Below are 15,555 nucleotides of genomic sequence, written 5' to 3' on the forward strand. Positions count from 1 at the left end.
TATAATTATATATACCAGAGTCCTGCAGGTTTCTCTAAACAATTATCTAGTCAAAAACTCACAGACCTGCCCAAATATCTCCACAACAGACCAGAGATATTATAAGTAGTATATATATATATATATATATATATATATATATATATATATATATATATATATAACTTCACAGTTGACTCTCACTGAGCGTTCAGTTAAAGTTTAGCGTTTACACCCTGCAGAGAGTTTAAGAAACTTCTCTAAAGATATTCTGATATACTGAACGGTGTGAAAACGCCACACAGGAAACAGAACAGGTGGTTTCTGGGAAGCGTAGTCCTAATGTGTGAAGGTGTAGGTCACTTCCTGCTCCATTACTTTGAGGACTTTATGACGTCGATGACAAATAACTCTTTTAATACTCTTTTAGCTGCAAGAAGAAGGTGAAACTTTATTCACAATTTAAGTATTAAAAACGTGTTTTAATGGATCCATTTAGTTCTGCGTCTCCTCCAGAGTCGGATGTGTCTTACCAGTTTCCTCTCTGGCTCTCCTGCACCAAGAGAGGGTCAGGATGTAGTTAGCCTAGCTTAGCACAAAGACTGGAAGCAGGGGGCAATTGTTAGCCTCTGTCCACAAACTAGCTAATATGCTAACTGCTGCTAAAACTGCACGTTTCTCCACCTTCAGTAAACAACATGTTGGAAGACGGAGCTAGGCTAACAGTCTCCCCCTGCTTACCGTTTTTGTGCTAAGCTAGGCTAATCATGTCCTGGACATCTGACTCTGAAGTAGACGGAGAAAAAGAGGATTTAATAAATGTTTTAGATAAGTTAACGTGACGTTAGCTAACAGAGTTTGTCCTGAAGAGCTGATCTGAGTGCAACCAGTAAATCTGTAACGCTGTTTGTTATAAATTAATGTATTCCTCCCACGTTGAGTTAGATTTTAAAGCTGGTCTGTTCCCTCAGAGTCAGAGTAACTGAACTGTAAACAGCTAGACAGTCTGATGAGGAATCTGGTGTTTTAAACATTTATCTTCTTCCAACAACAAAGACACATGTGACTCCAGCCCAGTTATACAGGCTGTGTCTCCTGTGATGTCACGGCAAGAAACACATCTCTTGACCAATCAGATCATTGGACGCCAAAATTGCATGTTTTGAAAAAGAACATTTTTTATTTCCATGAAAAAACCAATTACAAGAAAAAGTCAAAACATCTTTTGGAAATGGGGAATGATGAAGGTTGAAGTCATGATGTAACAGCACATAGAAAATGTCTTGACCAATCAGATCATTTCATGGCAGAAAAGTGCTGAAACATCCAATAAAATCACAGAGTCCCAGTGAGGTCACTGACCATCTGAGTATTCTGTTACTAAAACCATAAAATTGTAATCCAATAAAGATTATTGATCACAAAACAAAGTAACGCAACAAAATTAAACTCTAAACTCAACCGGCTGTTGGTTATAACGGCGCCGATCGGACTGCTGGTGGCGTCGGGTTGGCGAGTTTGTGTTTCCTAGGAAGGTGAAGGAATGTCTCGCCCTACTCTACCTCTGATTGGCTGATACTCGTTGCCTCTGTTGGTTGGATTGGTTAGGTTTAAGCTAGTACATATCCACAATGTTTCATTTCCAGGATTGCTCCGTGGCCACCAGATGTCCCTCTTTTTCTCCAGATGGGAGTCCCCTTCCTCTGTCTCTGTGTCGGGGTTCCAACCTCCGGTGGATTTGTGAGGACTATGGTTAACTGCTCCTCAGATCTCTGCAGGGTAAATCCAGACAGCTAGCTAGACTATCTGTCCAATCTGAGTTTTCTGTTGGACGACTAAAACTACTTTTGAACGTCCACATGTTCCACCAGAACCAGTTCCTTCCTGAGACTTTTTAGCAGAGGCACCGTGGCTCCGTCCGGAGCTTAGCCCCGCCCACAATGGTTGTGATTGGTTTAAAGAAATGCCAATAAACCAGAGCATGTTCTTTTCCCATGCAGGAATGGTGTGAGGACTCACCAAACCTTCCTCCGCGTGCTGTGGAGGAAGGTCTGGCTATAAGAGACTAAGTTTAGGCATGAGGCGTGTGATTGGTTGGATGAGAATTGGGTAAACTAATCCAAGCAGTGTTGGGCTGGACATTCCTTCGCCATCCCAGGAAACGCAGAGTTGCATCGTGTTGCTTTCAGGTGCGAACAGTAAACCTGCATGTTTGCTAGCATCTGGCTGTGATGGCAGTGGACAGGTGGTCAGGTGGACATTCAAGGACACTGAACATGATGTCGTGTAACACGTGTTGCTCTAGAAATGTTTGTGTTTTTTCAATGGAGTTTTGAATGAGTTCATTGATAAAATACGACCAAACCTTTTTTTACATAAAGGAGATCCCGATATTAGTTATTCATCTGGCCCCCTCATACCTCACTGACCTCCTCTCCCCATACCAACCCTCACGGTCCCTCAGATCCACCTCAGCTGGTCTCCTCTCCCTGTACCAATCCTCACGGTCCCTCAGATCCACCTCAGCTGGTCTCCTCTCCCTGTACCAATCCTCACGGTCCCTCAGATCCACCTCAGCCGGTCTCCTCTCCATCTAAAAGTCCAAACTCTGTAGTTTTGGGGACAGAGCCTTCTCCAGAGCAGCTCCCAGGCTCTGGAACTCCCTCACCATCTTCCAGTCCCACCTCAAGACCCATCTCTTCACCTCTGCCTATCCCTAGCCCCACGCCCCCCACTTTTCATCTGTGCCTGAATCTTATTTTGTTTTGTTCGTTTTGATTTTGTTGTTTTTATAATCTACCCTGCCCTGTAAAGTGACTTTGAGTCTATGAAAAGCGCTATATAAATTCAATTTATTATTATTATTATTATTATTATTATTATTAGTTAGAAATTTTCTCCCCAGTGGTACCTTATTTTTAGGATGTCCTTCATATGTCATTACTACGTCAGCTCGTCTGCAGTGTCAGACGGATGCCCACTAAGACTCAGATTCTGAGGTTTCTGTTTTAAAAGTTTGCTGTTGCACCAAATGTTTGCTCTTGGGGGGAGTTGTGTCTCTGTAAATGATAATGTGGTCTAGACCTACTCTCTCTGCAAAGTGTCCTGAGATAACTCCTGTTAGGATCTGACCCTGCTGCTGCTCTGCTAAAGGAGATGCTATCTGATGATGAGAGACTGACCCTGGGTCAACCTGAGACCAGTTGAGAGAGGTAACAACTGACCCTGGGTCAGCCTGAGACCAGTTGAGAGAGGTAACAACTGACCCTGGGTCAGCCTGAGACCAGTTGGGAGAGGTAACAACTGACCCTGGGTCAGTCTGAGACCCATTAGGAGAGGGAACTAGTTGTCTAACATCTGTTGGATTACAGCTTCTTCCCATAAACAGTTAATATTAAGACCTCCAGTTGCTCCGCTGCCAGCACAGCAGACATTTTAAAACCTCAGACGATAATTTGAAGAGAATAAATGTTTGTTTACGAAAGCGTTTACAAAAAAGTATTCAACTCGAGACATTTGTTTTCTGTCTTTTTATTTCTATATTTTGTTCTGGTGAGTTTAATGTTTGTTGTAAAGAGAAATGAAATAAAAGCTATGATTGAGTAAGAAGAGAAAGTGTGGTGTCTTTATATATAAGATTCATTCCTACATCAGGTAATCAGACTAAACATGACCACAAAGTACTCAAGTAAAAGTACTGATACCAGTGTTATTTCAGTAAAAGTACAAAAGTATCAGCATCAATGGGCACCAGGTTAGCTCACCTGGTGAATCGTAGAATCATGGCTCCATTCATGCTGCCTTTTTATTGTGGTGGTGCACACGCGTAAACCTACTGCGAGTTGATTAAACTAACTTATATCAGCTGTTCTGGTACCGAAAACTCAGAGTTTCCCATCTCAGGGTAAATCAACTCAGAAATCAGGGTTAGACTCAGAGTTTGTTAAACCTTCTACCTGAAATACCACCCAGGTGTGTTTGATGCTGCTGGGCAGACTGACCAATGGGAGCCTCTGAGATCTGTGGAGGAATCAGGAAGAATTAGCTCAGATCATGTCTCATCCATAAACTGAATACAATCAATGATTTAAACACAAACACCAGTAGTCAGTTACAGATATATTGTGTTTTTCTGTCTGAGGGTCATAAAAACAAGTCCACCTGTTTCAACAGTTCACTTACCTTGAATTATGAGAAGGGCGTCCATCTTTGTAGTTTATATAACCACCTTTAGACCTTAGGTCCCTCTTCATGGACACACAGCTGGGAACTGTTAGAAACACTGATATTTACTAAAGATCACGTTAAAAGCAAAATAATATGTTGCTGCTGAACCTGTTAGTTAATCCCAGAAAGAAGGGTTCATCTCAGCACAAGCAGATGAATCAAATGAACGAGGGCAGATCTATGGGGCAGATACGCAACGTGATTGGCCAATAATGTAACTCATTCTGGTGTGTTGAAAAGGGTGTCACATGCAACACATTATTAACAGAAACCAACGCAAAATGTGTTATTTTATGATTTACACATTTATTATGTAACAAAACAACACATATTTCTAAAGAGTGTAGTCAGTTCCTCCCTCCTCTAGTCTAGTCGATACAATTGAATGATTGTTAGTCGACTAAGAATTTCTTTAATCGAGCACAGTCCTACTTATTTTTTATTGCATTTTGCACCGTGGGTCCGAGAGGACTAAAATTTCATTTGTGCCGTATTTCATGCATGCATAGCACATCTGACAATAAAGCTGACTTGACTTAAACATATATTGTGTTTTTCTGTCTGAGGGCCATAAAAACAAGTCCATCTGTTTCAACAGTTCACTATTATTTGATATTAAACGTTAAACACTGGGTTAGGGTTAGAGCTTTGAGCTCTACGTTGTTTTGATTAGGGTTAGGGTTAGAGCTTTGAGCTCTACGTTGTTTTGATTGCACCAGTTCACCAGGTGGTGGATAGTAATAATAACAGGTTACACACGGGACCTTTAAGTAATGTTTCTGTTTTATCTGAGTTCAGCTGCTAATAGTCACGTAACCGTTGTTTGGTGGTAGTGTAGCAGTACATTAAGGAAGAGAGTTCATAGACCTGAGATGTTTAAATGTACAGAGCTGTAACCTTGGTGTTACCGGGACCATCCAGCAGGGGGAGCCATTCCTTCACTATCATCTCTGCAGGTCACGCATCAATTAATAATATCTGACTCATTATAATCAGATCTGCTTTTGATGTGCACTGAAACATGAAATTAAAATGAAGTGAGCTTCATGTTTAATTCTGCTAGATGATGACAGCCGTCAGATCTAAAGAAGAAGAGGAGGAGGAACAGAAGAAGATTGTGTGTTCACTCTTTCAGACTCTGAGACTGACTGCTGCTTGACTCATCGCCTCTGATCCTCCTCCTCCTCCTCCTCCTCCGCTCAGACAGAAGAGGAGTAAGAGGAGGATGGCTGCTGCTGCTGCTGCTCTTCACTCTCACATCAGCAGCCAGAAAACAGCAGAAGTCCAACAGGATTTAGACAGACTATCTCCTGCAGGTGTTTAATGTCAGAGAATCTGAAGGAGAGAAGAACAGCTTCGTGTTCAACGCTGAAATCTGGTGAGTTTCAACATGTGAGCTGTTAAATCAGCTGATTCTGACACTGTTTGGTTTTATTACAGTACAATGCTTTTAATATTTAACTACAACATCTATAATAATAATAATAATAATAATAATAATAATAATAATAATAATAGAAGAGAATGAGTTGGTTTAAAATCAATGTAGGCCAGAAATAATGGTACGTTTTTTATTTCGTTTAAGCCCCGAAAAGGAACGGGAAGATGAGACTGAACAGCAGCCAACGTTTCTAACAGAAGAGTTTGGGAGTTGATGTTCAGACTAACGCTGGAAAACAGCAGTTTAACAAACCCAAGATGGAAACTGTCAAAAACAAAATGAAGTCTGGAAGCAGCAGCCAACGTTTTTAAGAGGAAACTGATTGTGGAGCTGATGTCCTTTCAGACTAACGTTGGGAAACAGTTTCAGCTTTTTAACAGAAGATGGAAACGGATTTCTTAACAGAAACAAAATGAAGTCTTTAAAACAGACTCAAGCTGAGATTTAGAAGCAGTGTGCATTTACACATTTACACCTTTACACATTACACATTTACACATTTACACATTTACAAATTTACATATTACCCATTACATATTTACACATTACACATTACACATTACACATTTAGACATTTATACATCACACATTCACACATTTAACATTACACATTTACTCATTTACACATTTACACATTTACACCTTTACACATTACACATTTACACATTTACACATTTACACATTTACATATTACCCATTACATATTTACACATTACACATTACACATTACACATTTAGACATTTATACATCACACATTCACACATTTAACATTACACATTTACTCATTTACCCATTTACCCATTACACATTTACACATTTACTCATTTACTCATTTACCCATTACACATTTACACATTTACTCATTTACTCATTTACATGTTTACACGTTTAGACATTTACACGTTTACACATTTACACATTTACACGTTTACACATTACACATTACACATTTACACATTTACACATTACACTTTTACACATTTACTCATTTACTCATTTACACATTTACTCATTTACACGTTTACACATTTAGACATTTAGATATTTACACATTTACTCATTTACACGTTTACACATTTAGACATTTACACATTTACTCATTTACACGTTTACACATTTAGACATTTACACATTACACATTACACATTACTCATTACACATTTACTCATTTAGACATTTACACGTTTACACATTACACATTTACACATTACACTTTTACACATTTACTCATTTACACATTTACACATTTACTCATTACACATTTACTCATTTAGACATTTACACATTACACATTTACACGTTTACACATTACACATATACACATTACACATTACACATTTACATTTACTCATTTACCCATTTACACATTTACACATTACACATTACACATATACACATTACACATTACACATTACACATTTACTCATTTACCCATTTACACATTTACACATTACACATTACACATTACACATTTACTCATTTACCCATTTACACATTTACACATTACACATTACACATTTACTCATTTACCCATTTACACATTTACACATTACACATTACACATTTACACATTTACACATTACACATTACACATTACACATTTACTCATTTACCCATTTACACATTACACATTACACATATACACATTACACATTACACATTTACTCATTTACCCATTTACACATTTACACATTACACATTATACATTTACACAGTTTTGACACTTTAAGAAAAAATAGACGCAGTTTGAAGAACCCCGGTCGGTGTTTTAGTCCCAGAAGATGAAGTTTGGGAGCCGTCTCTGCACCCTGAACGTGGGCGGCCGCAGGTTTTTCTTCCCGGCGGAGCTGATGAAGCGGCTTCCTCTGAGCAGACTCAGCCGGCTGCAGCGCTGCGTGTCGGAGAGCGAGCTGCTGGAGCTCTGCGACGACTACGACCGCGACAGCAACGAGTTTTTCTTTGACCGGCACTCGGAGGCCTTCAGCTTCATCATGCTGTACGTGCAGCACGGGAAGCTGCGCTTCGTGCCGCACATGTGCGAGCTGTCCTTCTACAACGAGATGCTGTACTGGGGTCTGGAGAGCGCCGACTTGCAGCCCTGCTGCCAGCGGCGCCTCGACCACCGCATGTCCGAGTGCTTCGTCCACTTCTTCCCAGAGGAGCGCCCCCCTCGGGGCCCCTGGGAGGAGCCCCCCAGGGGCCCCGAGGGGGAGCCGAGACGCTGGCTGGAGACGGTACGCAGGACCTTCGAGGAGCCCACGTCCTCGATCCTGGCTCAGATCCTCGCCTCGGTGTCCATGCTGTTCGTGGTCATCTCCATGGTGATGCTGTGTGCCAGCACCTTACCGGACTGGAAGAGTGCCGAGACCCTGGACCAGCACAGGTAGGACACATCCACAGACCCTGGACCAGCACAGGTAGGACACATCCACAGACCCTAGACCAGCACAGGTAGGACACGTCCCACACATCCTAGATCAGCACAGGTAGGACACGTCCCACAGACACTAGACCAGCACAGGTAGGACACATCCCACACGTCCCACAGACCCTAGACCAGCACAGGTAGGACACGTCCCACAGACCCTAGACCAGCACAGGTAGGACACGTCCCACACGTCCCACAGACCCTAGACCAGCACAGGTAGGACACGTCCCACACATCCTAGATCAGCACAGGTAGGACACGTCCCACAGACACTAGACCAGCACAGGTAGGACACGTCCCACACGTCCCACAGACCCTAGACCAGCACAGGTAGGACACGTCCCACAGACCCTAGACCAGCACAGGTAGGACACGTCCCACACGTCCCACAGACCCTAGACCAGCACAGGTAGGACACGTCCCACATGTCCCACAGACCCTAGACCAGCACAGGTAGGACACGTCCCACACATCCCACAGACCCTAGACCAGCACAGGTAGGACACATCCACAGACCCTAGACCAGCACAGGTAGGACACGTCCCACAGACCCTAGACCAGCACAGGTAGGACACGTCCCACACGTCCCACAGACCCTAGACCAGCACAGGTAGGACACATCCACAGACCCTAGACCAGCACAGGTAGGACACGTCCCACACATCCTAGATCAGCACAGGTAGGACACGTCCCACAGACCCTAGACCAGCACAGGTAGGACACGTCCCACAGACCCTAGACCAGCACAGGTAGGACACGTCCCACAGACCCTAGACCAGCACAGGTAGGACACGTCCCACAGACCCTAGACCAGCACAGGTAGGACACGTCCCACACATCCTAGATCAGCACAGGTAGGACACGTCCCACAGACCCTAGACCAGCACAGGTAGGACGCGTCCCACAGACCCTAGACCAGCACAGGTAGTAATGCTTCTTTGAGTAGCCTCATTGGGATGGGGTCTAAGAGACAGCTAGAAGGCTTAGCTGAAGAGACCTTTAATATTAGTTGTTGAAGGTCTATAGGATTAAAGCAGTCTAAGTATATGTCAGGTCTTGTTGTTCTTTCCTGCGTTTAAAGGTGAACTGTTAGAAGTTGAGGGCAGAAGGTGATGAATTTAATTTCTAATTGTTATAATTTTATCATTAAAGAAGCTCATGAAGTCATCACTACTCAGAGCTAGAGGAATAGATGGCTCAGTAGAGCTGTGGCTATCTGTCAGCCTGGCTACAGTGCTGAAAAGAAACCTTGGGTTGTTCTTGTTTTCTTCTATTAGTGATGAGTAATAGTCTGATCTGGCCTTTCTTAGGGCCTTCCTATAGGTTTTCAGACTGTCTTGCCATTCCAAATGGGATTCTTCCAGTTTGGTGGAACAACATTTACTTTCATGTTTTCATGAGATTTGTTTTAATTTGCGAGTTTGGGAGTTATTCCAAGGTGCTAGTTTCCTTTGTTTCATGTTCTTCTTTTTGAGGGAAGCAACAGAGTCTAAAGTAGTCCGTAGGCAGGCCGTAAAGCCGTCTACAAAATTATCAATTTGGGAGGGGCTGAAGTTAACATAAAAGTCCTCTGTTATATTAAAGCATGACATTGAGTTAAATGCTGTTGGAATATCTTCCTTAAATTTAGCTATAGCACTGTCAGATAGGCTATCTATTGTAGAAGCTTTTATTTAATTTCGTATAATCGGGTAGTAAGAATGCGAAAGTTATTGAAAAATGGTCTGATAATACCGGATTCTGCGGGAATATTAATAAATCTTCAATTTCAATGCCATATGCCAGCACGGTCGAGGGTATGGTTAAAACAGTGCGTGGCCTCATGCACACTCTGACTGAAACCGATAGAATCTAGTAGTGAGTTGAAAGCAATACTAAAGCTATTATTGTCAATGTCCACATGGATATTAAAATCGCCTACAATAAGTACTTTATCAGATTTAAGGACTACACATGATAAAAACTCTGAGAATTCACATAAAAATTCAGAATATGGACCTGGAGCTCGGTAGACAACAACAAATATAATTGGCTGTAATGTTTTCCATGTTGGATGTAGAAGATTAAGAACAATGCTTTCAAAAGAGTTATAATTTAGTTTAGGTTTAGGATTAATTAACAGGCTTGAATCAAATATGGCTGCAACTCCCCCTCCTCGGCCTGAGCCTCTAGGAATTTGAGTATTAATATGACTGGGAGGAGTGGCTTCATTTAGACTAATATATTCTTCATGGCCCAGCCAGGTTTTAGTAAGACAGAATAGATCAATTTGATTATCTGATATCAAATTGTTTACCAATATTGCTTTGGAAGACAGAGATCTAATATTTAATAGTCCACATTTGATTTTCCTATTCTGTTCTATCGTTGCAGTCATTTTAATTCCAATTAGGTTGTTGAGTATGGCACCTCTTTTGTTAACGTTTGATTTAACCGGTCAGGTCTCAGTCAGGGGACAGACACCATGGTTACGGGATTATGAATGGGTGACTGCTCCAAAGCAGGCACAGAGGAGCGTGTAGCGCTGTACCTCTGATTACTAATGTTATTGATTATAACTGGAATGATATAGCTGGTCTGTGGGTTAGCAGAGTTATTTGTAAAGGAATGAGAGCTTATGGGAGAGTGTGCCTGGTCAGTGTGCTTGTGCGTGTGTTTACGGAATGCAAACAGTCAATCATAGCTCTGAGTGTGCAAGGCGTGCTGCAAATTCCCACAGAGCACCTGGTTGCCGCGTGTATTGGGATGAATCCCATCCCTGCTGAACAGGGAGCCACGTTCCCAAAACAGATTCAAATTGTCAATAAAACCTATCTTGTGAATGCTGCATGTGAGCTGGAGCCAGGTGTTAAGGGAGAGTAGTCTGCTAAAAAGGCATGCTCCGCGACATACAGATGGAAGTGGGCCCGAAATAAAAACCAACTTCCCAGTGCTTTTTAAAGCCTCAATTACCCCTTTTCCACCGTGACCAACAAGACGAACAGAAACTTGTGACCGCCATTTTTGAATTACCAGATAAACACGATGGACGAGATTAAACAACAGCAGCAGTGGTCAGAGGAGGAAACGAGCTGCTTTCTTGCACTATAACGGCAAGCCACGCGAACACGTTGGAGCCGCCGAGTTTGGACGCCGATGTCGGTCCGCAAAGCCACGAACATCACTAGCAAAGCAACGTCCACCATCGTTGATGGTGTGGTTGTGTTTGGGGCTGCCGCGCTAACGTTGCTGGGAAAGATGAGACGTATACAGTGACATAAGACCTGGCTCTGTGCCGGCTCTTTAGCCTGTTCTTTGGAGGCTCGTCAGTCGAACCTACTCCGAACCGGCACTAGCTCTAGCTCTGGACCAGCACCTGGTTCTTGTTGGTGGAAAAGGGGTCAATGAGAGTTTTAAAGTCTCACTTTGTGCGCTCACTTTCCTGATAGGACATGTTATTGTGTCCACAATGGACCACGATGCGTTTAACAGAGGTCAGGAATAAGCATAACCCAACATAGTATTTAGAGTATGTATGTAATTTGACTCTGTGTCTGATTGGCTGTCTCCCCCTCCCTCTCTCTGATTGGCTGTCCCTTCCTCTCTGATTGGCTGTCCCTCCCTCTCTCTGATTGGCTGTCCCTTCCTCTCTGATTGGCTGTCCCTCCCTCTCTCTGATTGGCTGTCCCTGCCTCTCTGATTGGCTGTCCCTCCCTCTCCCTCTCTCTGATTGGCTGTCTTTTGCAGGATCATTGAGGCGGTGTGTATCGGCTGGTTCACGGCGGAGTGCATCGTGCGTTTCCTCGTGTCTCGGGATAAATGTGAGTTTGTCCGGCGCCCTCTGAACATCATCGACCTGCTCGCCATCACGCCATACTACGTCTCTGTTGCCGTGACGATGCTGACGGGGGAGAACTCCACGCTGCAGCGCGCCGGCGTCACGCTGCGCGTCCTGCGCATCATGCGGATCTTCTGGCTCATCAAACTGGCGCGCCACTTCCTGGGTCTGCAGACGCTCGGCCTGACGCTGCGCCGCTGCCACCGCCAGATGGTCACGCTGCTCGTCTTCGTCGGCGTTGCCATGGCGATATTCAGCGCGCTGGCCCAGCTGCTGGAGCACGGCCTGGACCCGGAGGCCGGTAACCATGACTACGCCAGCATCCCCGCCGCCTGCTGGTGGGTCATCATCTCCATGACGACGGTGGGGTACGGGGACATGTTCCCGGTCACCGTGGCCGGCCGCGTGCTCGGCGGCGTCTGCGTGGTGAGCGGCATCGTGCTGCTGGCGCTGCCGATCACCTTCATCTACCACAGCTTCCTCCAGACCTACAGCGAGCTCACGCTGAGGGCCGCACGCCGCCGCCGCAGGGCCACAACACAGGCCCCTACTGACCCCTACTGACCACCTACTGACCACCTACTGACCACCACACAGGCCCCTACTGACCCCTACTGACCACCTACTGACCACCTACTGACCACCACACAGGCCCCTACTGACCCCCCTGACCACCTACTGACCACCCACTGACCACCCACTGACCACCCACTGACCACCCCTACTGACCACCACACAGGCCCCTACTGACCCCTACTGACCACCTACTGACCACCTACTGACCACCACACAGACCCCTACTGACCACCTACTGACCACCTACTGACCACCACACAGGCCCCTACTGACCCCTACTGACCACCTACTGACCACCTACTGACCACCACACAGGCCCCTACTGACCCCTACTGACCACCTACTGACCACCTACTGACCACCACACAGGCCCCTACTGACCACCTACTGACCACCTACTGACCACCACACAGACCCCTACTGACCACCTACTGACCACCACACAGGCCCCTACTGACCACCTACTGACCACCTACTGACCACCACACAGACCCCTACTGACCACCTACTGACCACCACACAGGCCCCTACTGACCACCTACTGATCACCTACTGACCACCAAACAGGCCCCTACTGATCACCTACTGACCACCACACAGGCCCCTACTGACCACCTACTGATCACCTACTGACCACCACACAGGCCCCTACTGATCACCTACTGACCACCACACAGGCCCCCTACTGACCACCTAGTGACCACCACACAGGCCACCTACTGACCACCTACTGACCACCACACAGACGCCTACTGACCACCTACTGACCACCTACTGACCACCACACAGACCCCTACTGACCACCACCTACTGACCACCTACTGACCACCACACAGGCCCCTACTGACCACCTACTGACCACCACACAGACCCCTACTGACCACCTACTGATCACCTACTGACCACCACACAGGCCCCTACTGACCACAGAATGAACTCTAACAGACTGCAGAATGAACTCTAACACAGACTGATGAACTCTAACAGACTGCAGAATGAACTCTAACACAGACTGCAGTGTGAACTCTAACACAGACTGCAGTGTGAACTCTAACACAGACTGATGAAATCTAACACAGACTGCAGTGTGAACTCTAACAGACTGCAGTGTGAACTCTAACACATACTGCAGTGTGAACTCTAACAGACTGCAGAATGAACTCTAACACAGACTGCAGTGTGAACTCTAACACAGACTGCAGTGTGAACTCTAATAGACTGCAGTGTGAACTCTAACACAGACTGATGAACTCTAACACAGACTGCAGAATGAACTCTAACAGACTGCAGAATGAACTCTAACACAGACTGCAGTGTGAACTCTAACACAGACTGCAGTGTGAACTCTAACACAGACTGCAGTGTGAACTCTAACAGACTGCAGAATGAACTCTAACACAGACAGTATGAACTCTAACACAGCAGTGTGAACTCTAACAGACTGCAGAATGAACTCTAACACAGACTGCAGTATGAACTCTAACACAGACTGCAGTGTGAACTCTAACAGACTGCAGTGTGAACTGCTGAACACAGACTGCAGATGAAATCTAACACAGACTGCAGTGTGAACTCTAACACAACTGCAGACTGCAGTGTGAACTCTAACACATACTGCAGTGTGAACTCTAACAGACTGCAGAATGAATGAACACAGACTGCAGTGTGAACTAACACAGACTGCAGTGTGAACTCTAACACAGACTGCAGTGTGAACTCTAACACAGACTGCAGTGTGAACTCTAACACAGACTGATGAACTCTAACAGACTGCAGAATGAACTCTAACACAGACTGCAGTATGAACTCTAACACAGACTGCAGTGTGAACTCTAACAGACTGCAGTGTGAACTCTAACAGACTGCAGTGTGAACTCTAACACAGACTGCAGCGTGATGCTGGAACTTCCCCCAGAATCTCAGCGAGTCTACAGAACTTCAGGCATGAAAGCTCCCAAATGTCCCAATCAGCTGATTATCAGTCTTTACGTTGTTTCTATAAAAGTGGAGAATAAACCCTTTAAATATTCTGGTTTTATTAGTGAAATAAAGTAAATAAACTCTTATTGTGTTTGTGTTTCTTTCATGTTACCTCCTCCTAACCCTCACCTCCTTCAGGACCCTCACCTCCTCCTAACCCTCACCTCTTTCAGGACCCTCACCTCCTCCTAACCCTCACCTCCTTCAGGACCCTCAGCTGTCTGCAGCACCTCTTTCAGGACCTTCAGCTGTCTGCAGCACTTCAGGACCCTCAGCTATCTGCAGCGCCTCCTTCAGGACCCACAGCTGTCTGCAGCACTTCAGGACCCTCAGCTGTCTGCAGCACCTCCTTCAGGACCCTCAGCTATCTGCAGCACCTCAGCTGTCTGCAGCACCTCCTTCAGGACCCTCAGCTGTCTGCAGCACCTCCTTCAGGACCCTCAGCTATCTGCCGCACCTCCTTCAGGACCCTCAGCTATCTGCAGCACCTCCTTCAGGACCCTCGGCTATCTGCAGCACCTCAGCTATCTGCAACGCCTCCTTCAGGACCCTCAGCTGTCTGCAGCACCTCCTTCAGTACACTCAGCTTTCTGCAGCACCTCCTTCAGGACCCTCAGCTATCTGCAGCGCCTCCTCCAGGACCCTCAGCTGTCTGCAGCACCTCCTTCAGGACCCTCAGCTATCTGCAGCACCTCCTTCAGGACCCTCAGCTATCTGCAGCACTTCAGCTATCTGCAACGCCTCCTTCAGGACCCTCAGCTGTCTGCAGCACCTCCTTCAGGACCCTCAACTGTCTGCAGCACCTCCTTCAGGGCCCTCAACTGTCTGCAGCGCCTCCTTCAGGACCCTCAGCTATCTGCAGCACCTCCTTCAGGACCCTCAGCTATCTGCAGCGCCTCCTTTAGGACCCTCAGCTATCTGCAGCGCCTCCTCCAGGACCCTCAGCTATCTGCAGCGCCTCCTTCAGGACCCACAGCTGTCTGCAGCACTTCAGGACCCTCAGCTGTCTGCAGCACCTCCTTCAGGACCCTCAGCTATCTGCAGCACCTCAGCTGTCTGCAGCACCTCCTTCAGGACCCTTAGCTGTCTGCAGCACCTCCTTCAGG

At 45.6% G+C, this 15,555-nt stretch overlaps 1 protein-coding gene across 1 annotated transcript; it reads left to right on the forward strand.

Moving 5' to 3' along the window:
* Window positions 1-7,429: 7,429 nt before the first annotated feature.
* LOC114571814 (potassium voltage-gated channel subfamily G member 3) lies at window positions 7,430-12,457 on the forward strand. The gene is made up of 2 exons (XM_028603006.1): window positions 7,430-8,031; window positions 11,803-12,457. Exons 1-2 carry the CDS (start codon window positions 7,430-7,432, stop codon window positions 12,455-12,457), a joined length of 1,257 nt encoding a protein of 418 aa, XP_028458807.1.
* The last annotated feature ends 3,098 nt before the right edge of the window (window positions 12,458-15,555 follow it).

This window comes from Perca flavescens, chromosome 17 (genome assembly GCF_004354835.1).
Source record: "Perca flavescens isolate YP-PL-M2 chromosome 17, PFLA_1.0, whole genome shotgun sequence".
NCBI classification, from domain to species: domain Eukaryota; kingdom Metazoa; phylum Chordata; class Actinopteri; order Perciformes; family Percidae; genus Perca; species Perca flavescens.